Raw genomic sequence first — 14,565 nt, 5'->3', positions numbered from 1 at the left:
GGGGGGGGCAGCTCACAGCCCGGAGGCTGCCAGCTCTGCACATGGGGAGGGCGGGTCAGGCCGGGCCGAGGGTCCCAGGAGGGCAGCTTGGCACAGAGGACCTGGGCCCCACCTGCCCAGAACCGTCCGCAGCCAGCCCACACAGTGGTCGGGGCTTGTGTGGGCCTCGGGCGGGACGGCACCACGAAGCCCAGCCCAGGCAGGCTGGTGCTAGCAGGGGGCGGGGAGCAGCGGGGCCTGCGGGGCCTCCTCGACGCCCTGCGCGGGCCGGGCCAGACCTCGCAGTGCCCGCAGGAGGGCCAGGGCCAGGCGCACGAGGAGCCGCAGCAGCAGGAAGGCGAAGGGCACGGCGATCTGCATGAGGTGGAAGATGGCCGTGCTGAACCTGCTCAGGAAGCAGGTGGAGGCGAAGGCCAGCAGGCTGGCGCAGGGGTACAGCGCCAGCTTGGCAAACATGAAGGCGTGCTCCCGGCCCCCAAACCGTGCAGGGGGCTGCAGCGTCTCCGCCTCGTGCAGCAGGGCGGCCGTCCACATGGCGAACTGGAAGATGCTGGCGAAGAAGATGATGGCGCAGCTGACCCGCACGCTCTCCAGCTCGTCGCGGGGCTGCCGGGCGAAGGCTGAGGTCTGCTGGTAGGCCAGCGGCAGGCCGCCCACGAAGGCCAGCGAGAGCGTGTTGAGCAGCCCCATGGACTGCGTGGCCTTGCGCACGTGCAGGAACAGCGAGTGGTGGGCGAACCACAGCAGGCCCACGGTGGCGAAGGAGCCAAAATAGGCCAGGAAGTGCGGCCCGTACACGCTCAGCGCGGCCACCAGGCTGCCGTGGAACCTCTCTTCCACGTCCTTGGCATCTGGGACGTTGTCCTCACTGAGGATGTGAACAGACAGCACCTGAGCAGCCCCAGTGCAGGCGGTGCTCAGCGCCCTGCCCCACCCGGCTGCTGCCCTGCGCAACTGGATGTCAGGTGAACGAGGACTTTGGGGAGCACCTAGTTCACACTGCCCCTAATAACACACACTCAGCACAGCAGACAGCCTAGTGTCAACCATCCGAAGTCCCAGCTTCAGTGCACCCCATCCTCTCTGCCAAATGGAGGCCGGGCCTGGTCACTGGAGCCTGGGCCCTCTGGCCTCCACAGGTGCTACCTGCGAGGTCTTCCACCCTCCCGCAGCGGCCTGTCCACTTGGGGCACAGACCCACAGACATGACGGTAAGGAGCAATTCCAAGGTGTGTCAAGCCCTGGGCTCCTCCGCTCCGGGAGGTCATGGGGGCTGCTGCTTTCAACTGCACGCCCAGAAAGCTCAGCGGCAGCTCTGAACCAGTGGGGGCAGGGGCACCTGACACACCGTCCCCATAGGGGTGCTGCACATGTGTTGGCGGGGGGGCTGGACTCGGGTTACAAGGAGGGAATGGGAGACAGAAGCTGGGAGTGGTTGCCTGGGGACCCCATGAGGTCCTCAGGGCCAGCAGGGAGGGTGGCCGGGCTCTGGGTAGGGTGGAGGGAAGAACGTCCCCTCCCCTGGCCCCCAACTGCAGCCAATCCCCACACCACTCATGGAGGGACCAACGCAGCAGAACATTCTGGAAGCTCAGGCCTAGGCCTCAGAGATTGGCACCAGTGGACACTTGCTCCTGATCTCTAAAATTCACAAATTACGGTGAAAAGAGTTGCCGGGGAAGAATCAGAACGAAGACTTTAGACCATCACAAAGAACATGATGTCGGGCTCCCAACGTGCTAACAAGGAGGACTTACTGAAAGCCAACCAGGGACAAAAGGCTGTGGAGAGGAGGGAGACAGGAAGCAAACAAGCCCTAGAGCGAAAGCACAGCGGGTGGGTCAGGAGAGCTGGGCGGAGGGCTCAGCAGGAGGAGGCTGAGGGGGGGCTGCTGGCATGCAGACCCCACACCCTGGCAGCCTGGCCCAGGGTGAGATTCCTTTTTGGGGGGAGGTAGTGCCAGGGCACCCCCAGTGCCTTTGTTGGGCTGGAGGATGAGAGGCATTTTGTGGACAAGTGGGCCACGGATCCCCATCCAGCAAGCCTGGGAGACCCAGCACGGAGCCTGCCTTACCAGATGTCCAGGATGAGGAGCGTGGCCACGATGGCATAGACCCCGTCGCTGAAGGCCTCCACCCGCTCCTTGCTGAGAGGCTCCTGCAGGTTGAAAGTGAAGAACTCCATGCTGTGAGCCGGGGACTCCTGGGGGCCTGTGGACGTGGCAGGAAGGAGGAGCTGGCCAAGCCCCTGGGGCTGCAGGGCCAGCAGACTCTACTGCCCTCTTCCCCAAGGGGTCGGGAGCGTGCAGGCCAGGGGAAGGGCCCCAGAGGGAGCAGCCGCCGGCACCCACCCAGGAGCCTGTCCCGGCACCAGCTGGCAGCCTTGTTGACGTAGGGGAGGAAGATGACCGTCGCCATCAGCACGTACGACTGCACAAGACACGGCACACGTCAGACCTGCTCCAAAGGGAGGTGCGTGCACACCTCGTCGAGGTGGCAGCTGTGCGTCACACCACCAGGAGAGCGGGGACAGTGCCTGCTAACCACTTCCGAGGGGGTCCGTGTCCACAGACGGACCCACTGACAGGGGGTGGGGTCCGTGGACCCAGAGCCCTGAGGGTGCTCAGCACCACCCCTGGCAGGGATGGGACTGAGGCCACAGCAAACTCCCCTCGCACCCACCAGGACAGCTACTGTGAAAACACCAGACACAGTGCTGTCGAGGACACAGGAACCTGGTGCACTGACGGCAGGAATGCAGAGGTGCAGCTACTGTGGAAGACGCAGCACTTCCCACAAGGTCACACAGAACGGCCATGTGACCCAGCAGTCCCACCTCGGAGAGGCCTGCACACCACTCGCGCAGCCCACGTGCCCGCGGAGGGATGGCCAGCATGCTCCCACCCACACCGTGATGTCACTGGGGCGTGAAGAGCAAGGAGAGCCGGGCACTTGCTACAGGTGAACCTGAGCTGAGTGGAAGGAGCCAGGCACAGAAGCCTCTAGTGACATGCAATGCTCCTGGGAGCCCTTCCCCACCCCTCCCGGGGGTGTGCTCTCCCCTCCACCCTGCTCCCCACTCACCACTGGATAGAAGAACAAGGAGAAGCCTGCGGCCAGGAAGCACAGCGCTGGGCCCCGGAGGACAATGCGCAGGATGTGCTGCCGGCAGAGGCCCCGGGGGGCTGCGCACCCTACCTGAGGGTTCAGGAGGTGGGGGAAGCTGAACGCATACACCACGATCAGCGCCTGCAGGAGAGCACGCCTGTGGGAGAGGGCCCCGCAGGGACCAGCGGAGGCCTCGGTGGGGTCCTCAGAGGGCGGGGGTCAGCTGGAAGGCTCCCAGTGGGGCGTTCTGGGGGTACAAAGTGGACAGGAGCCCCTGCTCTGCTGTGTCGGGGTCTCAGATTGCTTTGCCCACCCTGCTGGGGACTTGGGAGGCCGCTCCTCACTCTCCACATTGGCACCGGAGCCCAGGCCCCAGCTTTGGGCCATGGCAGGCGCCCCAGGGCAGCACTCTCCACACCCCTTGTGCGTGGCTCTCACTGCACCACACCCCACCCGAGCACCCTGCTCCGAGAAGGCGCACTCAGGGCGGGGAGGCGGCCCGGCAGCCCACCTGCACGGCCCCGATGGCGATGACGCACACACAGAACAGGAAGATGCCCAGAGGCACCTCGGGAAAGGCCATCATCAAGGAAAACTGCAGCCAAACATAACAAGACCAGGTTCCGCAGGGCCCAGGGTTCCAGGTTCCGCAGGGCCCGGAGTTCCAGGCCCTGTGAGCCTCCTGTGGCTGGCTGGCTGGGCTGTCTTGAGATGGGGTGGCTGGGCCCTGGGGGCATCTCCTCCCAGATAGCAAGTCCATCAAACTTAGAGCTGAACCGTCATGACACCCATAAGAATCCCCCTCCCCGCCCCAATTCTGTGACCACAGACCTGGACGCTCAGATCATTGCTGTCAGAGCTCAGAGTGAGTGGGGGCCACAAGCTGGGGATGGACCTGGGATGGCCAGGAGGCCATGCACTGGGGACCAAGTGGGAGCTGGGGGTACCAATAAGCATGGGGGACACCCCTCATTGGCCCTTGGAGGCTCAGGCACATTATCTGCCGCTGCTGGGGCCCCTGGGGACCTCCCCTCCTCCACCCAGCCTACAAATCTGGGTGTCTCCTTCCCCTGGCAGGCCTGGCTGCCGGCACCCCCAACCTCCTCTCCTTGTCCTGCATCACCTGCTGGTCTGGGGTTCTGAGTCCTTTGGCCCAGAAGAGGGCAGGCTGGGCCCGGGGGTGGGGTGGGGTGCAGCAAGGCCTGGAAATGGCCAGCACTCACTGTGTATGGCAGGAAGGTGATGGTCATCATGCAGGCCTGGGAAGCAGGAGGGATGCAGGGGAGGAGGAGGGATGGAAGGCAGGTCACTCCAGGCTGGCTGTGTCCCCCTCCTGCCACCCACCCCTCGCAGAGGGTAGGGCTCCTCTCCCTGTGCCCAGGGAGGCCATGAGGAACTGGCTGTGGGTGGGCAACCGAGAGGCCGAGAGCCTGCCTTCACTTCTCCCTGGAGGGAGGGTCTACACACAGAATCGTTACCCCCAAAAGAAAGGGAGCTCACCAGGTTGAGCAAGGCAAGGGTATCGTCTATTTTCCCAACAACCTGGAACAATCTAAACAGAAAAACAGGAAGAGATGCACCATCAATAATGCAGCTCTACCAGCATCAAAACACTCTCCGTGTTTTCCGATTAAATCATGACAGTGCAACTTTTAACCGAATTTAAAACACTACACAGTGCGTGGAGGTTGGAAAACACGAAAGACAGACACGCCCTGGAAGCTGCCGGGTCGACTTTCCCACGGATTTCCCGTGTCCCCTGGCGCTCAGCTGCCACTGGGGCAGACTCCGTTTGTGGGACAGTGCATGTGCGTGGTAGCTTGGGGGTCACTGTCCTCGCAGCTCAGGGCGGGCTGGGGCTGCTCCCCGCCCCCGCTCCCCGCAGCCGCAGAGGAAGGCCTGTGTGGGGCCCAGGAAGGGGGCTCCCACGGGTGAGGCCCCGTGCCCGCACACCGGAGACCGGAACCCTGTGAAGGACACGCTCCAGCTTACAGTGGATTTGCTTGTCAAGCCTCGTGTCCAAAGACCACGTTAAAAGGAAACACGTGCCCGGCCCGTGTGGCACGGTTGGCTGGGCGTTGTCCCAGGCACCCAAAGGCTGCCCGTTGCCTCCCAGTCAGGACGCACGAGTGGCGTGCTGTTCTTAGTAGGGGGCGTGCAGGAGGCAGCCGATCCATGCTTCTCTCTCTAAAAGTGAAAAGTCTTTAAAAACATTGGGCACCCGCACCGACCCTGCCGGAGCAGCCTGAGTGGCAGAGCGGTTCCAGGCCGCGCAGGAGCACAGGAGACACTCAGCTGCCACAGGGCTCCCAAGACCAGCCAGCCGCTGGACACACCCTTTCCTGAGCCCTGCCATCCTCATCCTGCCCCTGCGGAGGTTCTCCTCAGGGCTCTGACCCCGAGGATGTGCCTTCTCCTGGGCTGGGCTCAGTGGCCCTGCTCCTCCCACTGGGTGGTCCATGTCCAGCCAGGGGCCACGGGTGGCCTCAGGGCCAGTACTCAGGGCAAGCCCTGGACGAGGAGCACAGCCCCAGGGTGGGCCTGGGGATCCGTGCTGGTCCCCAGGCCGGGCCTCCAGCAGTTGGGTGTGGCCTCGGGTGAACCAGCTCTGAAGGGAGCCTGCTCAGCCCTCCGCAGGACGGGGCAGGGCGGGGCCGTGCCGTGCCATCTACTCCTAGGAACACTTTGCTGACAACACGGGGAGTCTTAATGCAAGTGCCAGCGCCTAAAAGCCTCACACCAGTGTCCCCACACTGGAGAGTGTGTTCTTTCCAGGGGTGCCCCGCCCCACCCCAACTCTTTCCCTGGGAGCCTTCGTTGGGCTCGGGCCCCCGCAGCTCTTGAGGGCTTTCCCCTCAGATCTTAAGGAAACGTTTCCTCCCTGAGAGAAAGCTCAGGCCTAGGACGTGGGTCTGAAGCCCTCCAGGCTGCCGTCTCCGCGGCAGGTGTCACAGGGAGCAGAGGGTGGCATTGCAGTGCCCGGTGCCCTGCCTGTGTGGTCTCCAGGCAGCTTTGGGTGGCGGCAGCCAGGCCCTACCCGCCCTGCTCTACGCAGAGAACAACGCAGAGGCTTGGACCGAGACTGGGGGAGGGCCGGGGAGGGGCAGCCCAACACCCCTGGGGCTTAGCCCAGGAAGTGAGGGGCAGCTGGATGGCACCGGATCGGGTGGGTGCTTGAGGGCTTGGAGCTGCTGTGACGAGCCAGCAGGTGGGAAGCCGCAGCCCGACCCGCACCTGGTGTGTGCTGCCCAGGCCACGGTCACGATGAGAAACGTCATCAGGTACACAGCAATCCTCGTTGCTAGAAGCTTCTGTATACTTTTGTCAAACTGCTGGAACAGAAGAGCGTCCCTGTCAAATGACACACTCCAGGGCACTGCAGCCGGCGGGACAGGGCTTCCCGCACACTGCTGGTGTTCAGACACGGGTCCCTGTGAGGGGGAGGCTCGGGAGCAGCACAGCACGGCCTGGTCGCTGCTGCTGCCCCCCAGGGACTGCACCCGCATTCCTAGCTCCTGCCCAGCAAAGCTCTGGGGAGGGACTGCTGCCCCCTTTCCACACATGACAAAGCCAAGCTCAGCAGCCCCCATGGCCGGGGCATCCAGGCCAGTGTGCTCGTTGGGCGCAGACCACTGCTCTGCCACAAGGACTCCCGGTCACATGCGGGGGGCACCCCAGGGACTTCCCGAGGCCTCTGACGTGTGTCCAGCTCCCAATGCCACATCTCACTCGCAGAGTGAGGCTGTTCTCACAGATGCTCTGCCTCGGGACGAGCACCTGTTCCCATCCACCCGTGATGAAGCCGCATGTGGCCGTCACCCACTGCAAGGGACCTGCTGCCTCCCTTCTCAGCCTGTCCTCCAGGCTCCCCGGTGCCCTCCCAGCAATGTCCCCGCATGACGCCCACCCAGATTTAGGCCTGTGGGCCCTCCCCTCACCCCAGATGCTGCCGGCGCTGCCCAAGTACCTGTTCTGGGGAGATCTCCGTGTGGGTCACAGGCAGGATCTACCAACAAAGACACAAAAGGAACCAAGGGACAAGTCTTGGGCTGGGCACTGACTGCTCCTTGGACACCGTGGTGTTGGGGACTCAAGCCGGGGCCAGGCTGCTCCCCCACCCCCTTCAGCTGCCAGAGGGCTGGGAGCCCAGGATGCTGCTGGGATGGGCCAGGCTCTGCCAGAAGGCTGCGTGGAAGGGTGAGGATGGGGCCACGGGAGAGGCTCGGGCTGGGGGAGGCCCTGAGCTGGGCGGGGCTCCCACACAGACCATGACTGTGGCGATTATGGACAGTAGCGCGTCACTGAAGTTGAGCATGCGTTGGGAGTGCTGGGTCCCGTCGGCAGCGTCCTCATCCCTCGTGCTCGTGGGGGAGTCTCCCTGCACACTGAGGGCTGGCTCTGGGGTCCGGGGCTCAGACATGATGGGGCCTGTGGAGAAGCACAGGTCTGCACCTGCGGGTGCTCCTGGAGCCTGTGCCTGCTGGCTCCCCCGGAAGGCTGCAGTGCAAGCGCCCTCCAAGGTGGCGGCCCGGTCCCCAGGAGTGCGAGAGGAAGCACATGCAGGGCCACACCCAAGCGCAGCGCTGCAGTGGATGGCATGAACCCTAGCCCTACGGACTGTCAGACAGTGCTGTGGGTGACCGTCTGTCCCTGAGTGCTCCTGTGCTGGAGCCCTGGCCCACTGGGAGGCAATGAGGTGTGGGTTAGGTGAGGCCATGAAGGGCCCAGGAGGGGATGCATGCCCTGATGGGAGAGGAGACCAGAGCGTCCTCTCCCCCGTGTGAGGGCAGTGACTGGCTGCAGGTCAGGAAACAGCCCTCACTGAGAACTGAACTGACTGTCGCCCTGATCTTGGGCGTCTGGCCTCTAGGACTGAGAAGTTCCTGCTTGTACTGGGCACTGGCTTGTACTGTGGCCCAAGCCGAGACAGGAAGTAAAAGGCATGAAACAGCCACATGGACAGACTCAGAAACACCTGAGAGGAACACGTCCAGTGGCCCAAAGCTACAGTGTTGGACACTTGTGTGTTCACACAAAACAATCACCCACCTTCCACACGACTGTGGTACACAGCAAAAGCCCGACCCCCAGTGAGTCGACACCGCCCGCTGCAGGGCCGCACGCAGCAACCAGGCAGGGAGGCTGGAACCGGCTTCGCTTTCAGCTGCCTCTGACTTATCTCTTCGCCCACTGGGGCCCAGTTCGGAGGGTTTCTGACAAGCGCACAGGCTGTAACCACAACCACACCAGTTCTGTCCCCACGAGGGCCCGATGTGGTCAAGCTTTCCTCCACCCCAAACCCTGGCTGCCGCTAACACTGTTACGGTCACTCTGCCTTTTCCACATTGGCCCATAGGTGGACTTGTGCTCCACAGTGCCTTTCAAGTCTAGCTTCTCTCACTTACAATGATGCATCTGCGATTCACTGTGTTTTGTGAGTATCAATGTTTTTCTCTGTGCACTTAATTCCACGGTGTACTTACTTACATCCCTTCACCAGCTGTAAAATGTGGGTTGTTCCTAGTTTGGGGGTGGTTATGAATAAAACCACTACAGATGTCTGCACACCCATGCTCACAGCAGCGATATTCACAACAGCTAAAGGTAGAAGCAACCCAAGTGTCCACCTACGGATAAATGGACAAGCAAATATGTCCATCCACGCAGTGGAATATTACTCAGCCTTAAAAAGGAATGAAATCCCACACTGGCCAGTTTGACTCGGCAGTTAGAGCGCCGCCCACGGACTGAAGCGTCTTGGGTTCAGTCCAGGTCAAGGGCACGTACCTTGGTTGTGGTTTGGTCCCCAGTCCTCGTGGGGTTGTGCAGGAGACAACCAATCGATGTTTCTCTCTCTCTCTCTCCCTCCCTCTCTATCAGAAGATAAATGAAAAAACATTCTCAGGTGAGGATTTAAAAGAAAAAGGAAGGAAATCCCGGCACACCATGGATGAGCCTGGGGGACACTGTGCCGAGTGAAGCAGTCACGAAGGGCAGGCACTGTGTGACCTCACTTCCATGATGTACCCAGAGTAGTCAGAATCATGGAGACAGAAAGTAGATGGTGGGTGCTAGGGCAGGGCAGGGGACGGACATGGAGTTACTGTTTCACAGGGACGCAGTTTCAGTCTTGCAAGATGATGATGACTGTGAATGGTGGTGATGGCTACACCACAGTGTAAGTGTGATTAACGCAACCAACTGGACACTCAACATTGGTTAAAACGGTTAGCTTTTGTTATGTGTATTTTAGGATTAAAAAAGCCCTAGTGCCTAACACGCAAATGTGTTCAAAACACATCAGCTACATGTTACCTTTGTCATATACAAACTTTTAAGAGTCATTGCCCTGGCCAGTCTGGTTCAGCGGTTAGAGCATCAGCCCAAGGACCAAAGTCGTGGGTTTGATTCCAGTCAAGGGCACATATTTTTTTTTAAATGCACTAGGTCTATTGCTTTGTTTTTCTTTACTGATTTTAGAGAGCGAGGAAAGAAGAGGGAGAGAGAGAGATAGAAACAGCGATGAGAGAGAACATCGACTGGCTGCCTCCTGCACGCCCCCCACTGGGGATTTGGCCCACAACCTGGGCACGTGCCCTGACCGGGAATTGAACTAGTGACCTCTGGGTGCAGGGTCGATGCTCAACCCCTGAGCCACACTGGCAGGGCCGGGCCATGTCTCTTCTAGCCCCAGCAATGCTTGAGTCACTGCGAGCAGGGGGAGCCTAGTGAGGCGGAGCAGGAGCTCTGCCTGGATGTGCACCTGGAGCTAGACTGACCCAGAGTCCTGAATGCCAGGCCAGGAGCTCGGAAATCACTGTGAAGATTATGCAGAGATGATTGTGCATATAGTTTGTATCTATTTATATGTTCCAGATACAAGTCCATTAGCAGACATGTGATTTGCAAATATTTGCCCCCAGTTTGGGCTGTCTTTTCATTCTCTCAGCTTTTCTTTTTAAATCTTCACCCAAGGACACTTCTGCATTTATCTTCAGATAGAGTGGGAGGGAGAGAGGGGGGAAAAGAGAGAGAGAGACAAACATCGATGTGAGATACATCGAGTGGTTGCCACCCACACGACCCCAACCGAGGCAGGGACAAACCGCAACCGAGGTACATGCCCCCAGCGGGAACCAAACCCAGGACTCCCTGTTCTGCAGGCCGACGCTCTAACCGCTGAGCCAGACCAGCCAGGGCCACACTTTTTTCTTTTAACAGGTAAGACTATTTTTGAGTTTCATGTCTGCAGGAAAATGAGCAGAAAGCAGAGTTCCAGGTATGCTGACTATTCCCCTTCCAGCTTCCCCTCTTAACATATTGCACTAGTGTGGTACAGTGGCACTGCACACTGGGGAGCCAGCACTGACACATCTTAGCAACTTTAGTCCAGGTGACACTAGGGTTCACTCTTTGTGTGGTATTTCTATGGGTTTTGACAAATGCATGCCTTGTATGCACCCTCGCCGTACACACAGAAGTTTCACAGCCTTAACAATACCATGCTCTCTCCTTTCTTCCCTCCCAAACCCCTAGCCACTGCCGATGCTTTTACTGTCTTCAGTTTGGCCTTCTCCGTTGTAGGGTTGGAATGACAGAGTGCAGTCTTTTCAGATGGACTTATTTTGCTAGCAACATGGCATTTAAGGTTCCTCCATATCTTTTTGTGGCTTGAGAGCTCATTTCTTTTTTTTAATTTTTAATTTTTTTTCTTTATTGATTTTAGAGAGAGAGGAAGGGAGAGAGATAAAAACATCAATGAGAGAGAACATCAACTGGTCACCTCCTGCATGCCCCTCACTGAGGATTTGGCCCACAACCCGGGCATGTGCCCTGACCAGGAACTGAACCCGTGACCTCTTGGTGCATGGGTCGATGCTCAACCACTGAGCTACACCAGCCGGGGAGAGCTCATTTCTTTTACTACTGAATAATATTCCATTTTAAAGATGTACCATAATTTATCCATTCACCTATTGAAGGACGTTTTCAATAATGTGTTTCAAAGTCCTTAATTTTGATGTGAAGTCCACTTTATAAAAAAAATTTCTTTCTTGATCGATTTTTAGAGATCAAGGAAGGGAGAGATGGAAACAACGATGAGAGAGAACAATGACTGATTGCCTCCTGCATGCTCCCACTGGGGATTTGGCACACAACCCGGGCATGTACCCTGACTGGGAATCGAACTGGCGACCTCTTGGTGCATAGGTTGACGCTCAACCACTGAGCCACACTGTCTGGGCCAGCTTGTTTTGTTTTTTTCAATCCTCACCCGATGATACTTTACATTTACCTTCAGACAGAGTGAGAGAGAGAGAAAGAAACATAGATGCGAGAGAGACCCATGGACCGGTTGCCACCTGCACAAGTCCAGCCGGGGCCGGGGACAAACCGCAACCGAGGTATGTACCCTTGGCCAGAATTGAACCTGAGACTCTTTGGTCGCGGGCTGATGCTCCAACCACTGAGCCAAACTGGCCAGGGCTTGTTTCTTTTATGAAATGTGCTTTGGTGTCATATAAAAAAAATCTGATTCTGTTCTAGAAGTTTTATGGTTTTAGGCTTCACATTTACATTTATGATCTATTTCAAGTTAATTTTTGCACATGATGAAAGGTATGGATTGTTTGTTTATTTATTTTTTTGGTACGTGCCCCTAGTGGGAACCGAACCAGGAACTCTCTGGTTCGCAGGCCGACGCTCCAACTGCTGAGCCAAACCGGCCAGGGAGGAATCTTTCTTAACATATGGATACTCAACTTCTCCAACATCATTTGTTGAAAAGACTATTCTTTCTCGGATTACCCTTATCCTTTTGTCAAAAATAAACTGACCATGTATATATACTCATGGGCCGATTTCTGAACTCTTTATTTTGTTCCATTGATCTACTCATCTACCTTTATATCAACATCATACTGTTTTGATTACTGTGGCTTTGTAATACATCTGGAAGTTAGGTAATGTAAGTCATACCAATTTGTCCTCATTCAAGCTACTACAGAGGTACAAGTTTGGGGATGAAGACCACAAATTCAGTTTCAGGCATGTACATACATATGAGGTGAAATATCTAAGAACAAGTGTCTAAAATTCAGGAGAGAAGTGTGGTCTGGCGATACCAATTTGGGTTAAGACTGTGTTACTACAGCATGCAGAGCAGTGCCAGTATGTAAAGGTGCTCCATAGATACTTAGGAAATAAAAAGTAATCACACGATTTAGAAATCTCCACCTGATCCTAGATCATGGGAGGACAAATTCATGGCCTCCAAATTCAAACGAGCCCTCCAACTTAATCATGCTGTCTAGGCAAGTTGTCACGGGGTTTCCCGTGGAACTACTTGCAACCTTTCCACACTGCTTAACTCTGAGCTTTCTCATTTCCTTCTCGTTTTCAGTGATGTTTTCTTTTCCTCACTCACAGTGAGAAGAGGGGCCATCAGAGAATTCTTTCACTCTCATTCCAGTAAACACATAGTTACCTGCACGGCAATGCACCTCCTTCCTGCCTTTTACAACGGAAAGTGTTTTTCTATGTCCAAAGTGAAGACACCTCGGCTATGATCTGGATTCCATTCCTTCCCCTCTTCTTGGGGTCCCTACTTCACTATTCCTCCCTCCTGGCTCCCTTCCCACAGCTCTAGCCACTCAGGAGTCCCCCTCAATCTCCACCCCCCGCATTTCTTATTCCTCTACCTACATGGGGTTTCCACCTCAACACTGCAAAGAAACTTCTTCGCAAGGTCACCAATAATCTTATAGGTCTTAAATGATTGTTCTTTATTGATTTTTACAGAGAAAGAGAGGGAGAGAGATAGAGACATTGATGAGAGAACATCGACTGGCTGCCTCCTGCATGCCCCTCACTGGGGATTGGGCCCACAACCTAGGCATGTGCCCTGACCCAGAATCGAACCAGCGACCTCTTGGTGCCATGGGTTGACACTCAACCACTCTGCCACACCAGCAGGGCGGTCTTTTTTTTTAAATGTTTTAATTTTTTAGAGAGAGGGAGGGAGAGAAACATTGATGTGGGAGAGAAACATCAATTGACTGCCTCCTGCATGCCCCCTACTGGGGATTGAGGCCCTGAGTCTGAAACCCAGGCATGTGCCTTGAGCAGGAATCGAATGGGGACCTCTCAGGCCATGGAGCAATGCTCAATCCATTGAGTCACACTGGCCAGGGCATCATAGGTTTTTTCTCCCTTTTTCTATTTGACTGTTAAGGTAGCATTTGACACTACCTTTTTGTCTCTGGAAATATCCTTCCCTTAGCTCCGTGACACATGCTGCCTCCCGCTGGTCCATGCTCTGGAGGCTCTAACCCTTTTCTCGCTAACAGGCTGTCCTCAGCTTTTAGGGCCAACTGCCACTGCATGCTGAGGACACCCCCATGGCTGTCTACTCTTTCCTGAGCCTCCAGCCTGTGTTCCTTTACCAGACAAGTGCACTGGCTGGACAAGCCATGTGACCTGTGTGCAGTTCTAGCTGTATAACTTGTTGACCTTGGCCATTGGTAATGACATTGTTATGTTTTCTCATCCAAGAAAAAACAAAAAAGGTGGTGAGGGGGAGATTGGCCAGACTGTGCTTTCTTCTCCAAAACATTCTAGGATCATTAAAGTGAACCACTGCACAGAAGGATGCGCGAGCAGCAAGCCGCTGGATAAACTAGGCTACTGTTACTATCAGGACGGTAACAAAGTAGCCAGTCCGAGAAGGGAGTTCATAGCTTGGCATTCTGGAAGGACTGGGGCTTTGGCGTCCCTTTTCCTGTTTGACAGCCAATTCTCTGTGGACGGTGTTGCAGCCTGCGGTGCCTACTGACCCCGCCGGGAACAAAAATGAGCCTACTTGGGCAGGGGGAATGCTGTCTGCCCTAAGGGGACAGCTGTAGGTGACCGGTCACACCCGAGTCCTGGGTCTGATTTTACTACAGAAGCTGGGAAACTGGGTTTTTAAACGAAAGTTTTTCAGTCTTTAGTAACCACCAACTCTTAAAAAGCAAACCCACTTATGTGGCCCTCGCCAAACCCCACAAGCCCGGACCGTCCACGGTGCAACGAGTCTTACTCACTAACCGGCGCAGGGGCTTTCGGTCGCTACGAAGCTGACCTCTCCGGCGGTCACCGCCCTCCTTGCCCGCCCGCCTGCAGGGCCGCCGCCCGCCGCGCACGCAGCCGGCTCCGCCCCGGCCACGGCGGAGCTCCTGACCACCGGCGGAGCCGGAGAGCTGGGCCGGGAGCTGGGCTACCTGCCGGAGGCGCCGCGGCCAGTGCTCTGAGCGCCGGTGTCCCGCTCAGCGGGAGCCGGGAACGCGACGGCCGGAAGTTCTCCGCGACCAGGGCTCTGCGCACGCGCGACCCGCGACCAGGGCTCTGCGCAGGCGCAGGCGCCCGGCGGGGCGGAAGTGAGGGCCGGCGTCCTTCCGGGCCTGCGTCACGGCGTCGG

The 14,565-nt window shown here is 57.4% G+C and overlaps 1 protein-coding gene across 3 annotated transcripts; it reads right to left on the bottom strand.

The window, feature by feature from the left end:
* Positions 1–81: 81 nt before the first annotated feature.
* TMEM175 (transmembrane protein 175) lies at positions 82–14,253 on the bottom strand. Of its 3 annotated transcripts, none has more exons than XM_036280173.1 (12): positions 14,196–14,253; positions 8,157–8,336; positions 7,375–7,535; positions 7,075–7,113; positions 6,342–6,436; positions 4,608–4,659; positions 4,331–4,366; positions 3,619–3,702; positions 3,084–3,248; positions 2,351–2,429; positions 2,075–2,210; positions 82–868 (listed from the first exon to the last, which is right to left on the bottom strand). In XM_036280173.1, the coding sequence occupies exons 3-12, from the start codon at positions 7,525–7,527 to the stop codon at positions 211–213; spliced, it is 1,497 nt and encodes a 498-aa protein (XP_036136066.1). In that variant the 5' UTR covers positions 7,528–7,535; positions 8,157–8,336; positions 14,196–14,253; the 3' UTR covers positions 82–210. The 3 variants fall into 3 exon arrangements, with proteins under 3 accessions (XP_036136066.1, XP_036136052.1, XP_036136057.1); XM_036280159.1 differs by having other exon boundaries at positions 83–868; positions 6,342–6,439; XM_036280164.1 differs by lacking the exon at positions 8,157–8,336 and having other exon boundaries at positions 83–868; positions 6,342–6,439; positions 14,196–14,244.
* Positions 14,254–14,565: the final 312 nt, after the last annotated feature.

The sequence above is a fragment of the Molossus molossus genome, unplaced genomic scaffold, assembly GCF_014108415.1.
Source record: "Molossus molossus isolate mMolMol1 unplaced genomic scaffold, mMolMol1.p scaffold_m16_p_1, whole genome shotgun sequence".
NCBI lineage: Eukaryota > Metazoa > Chordata > Mammalia > Chiroptera > Molossidae > Molossus > Molossus molossus.
Note: the sequence above shows the minus strand (reverse complement) of the source record. Positions and strands in the feature narration are given on the sequence as shown.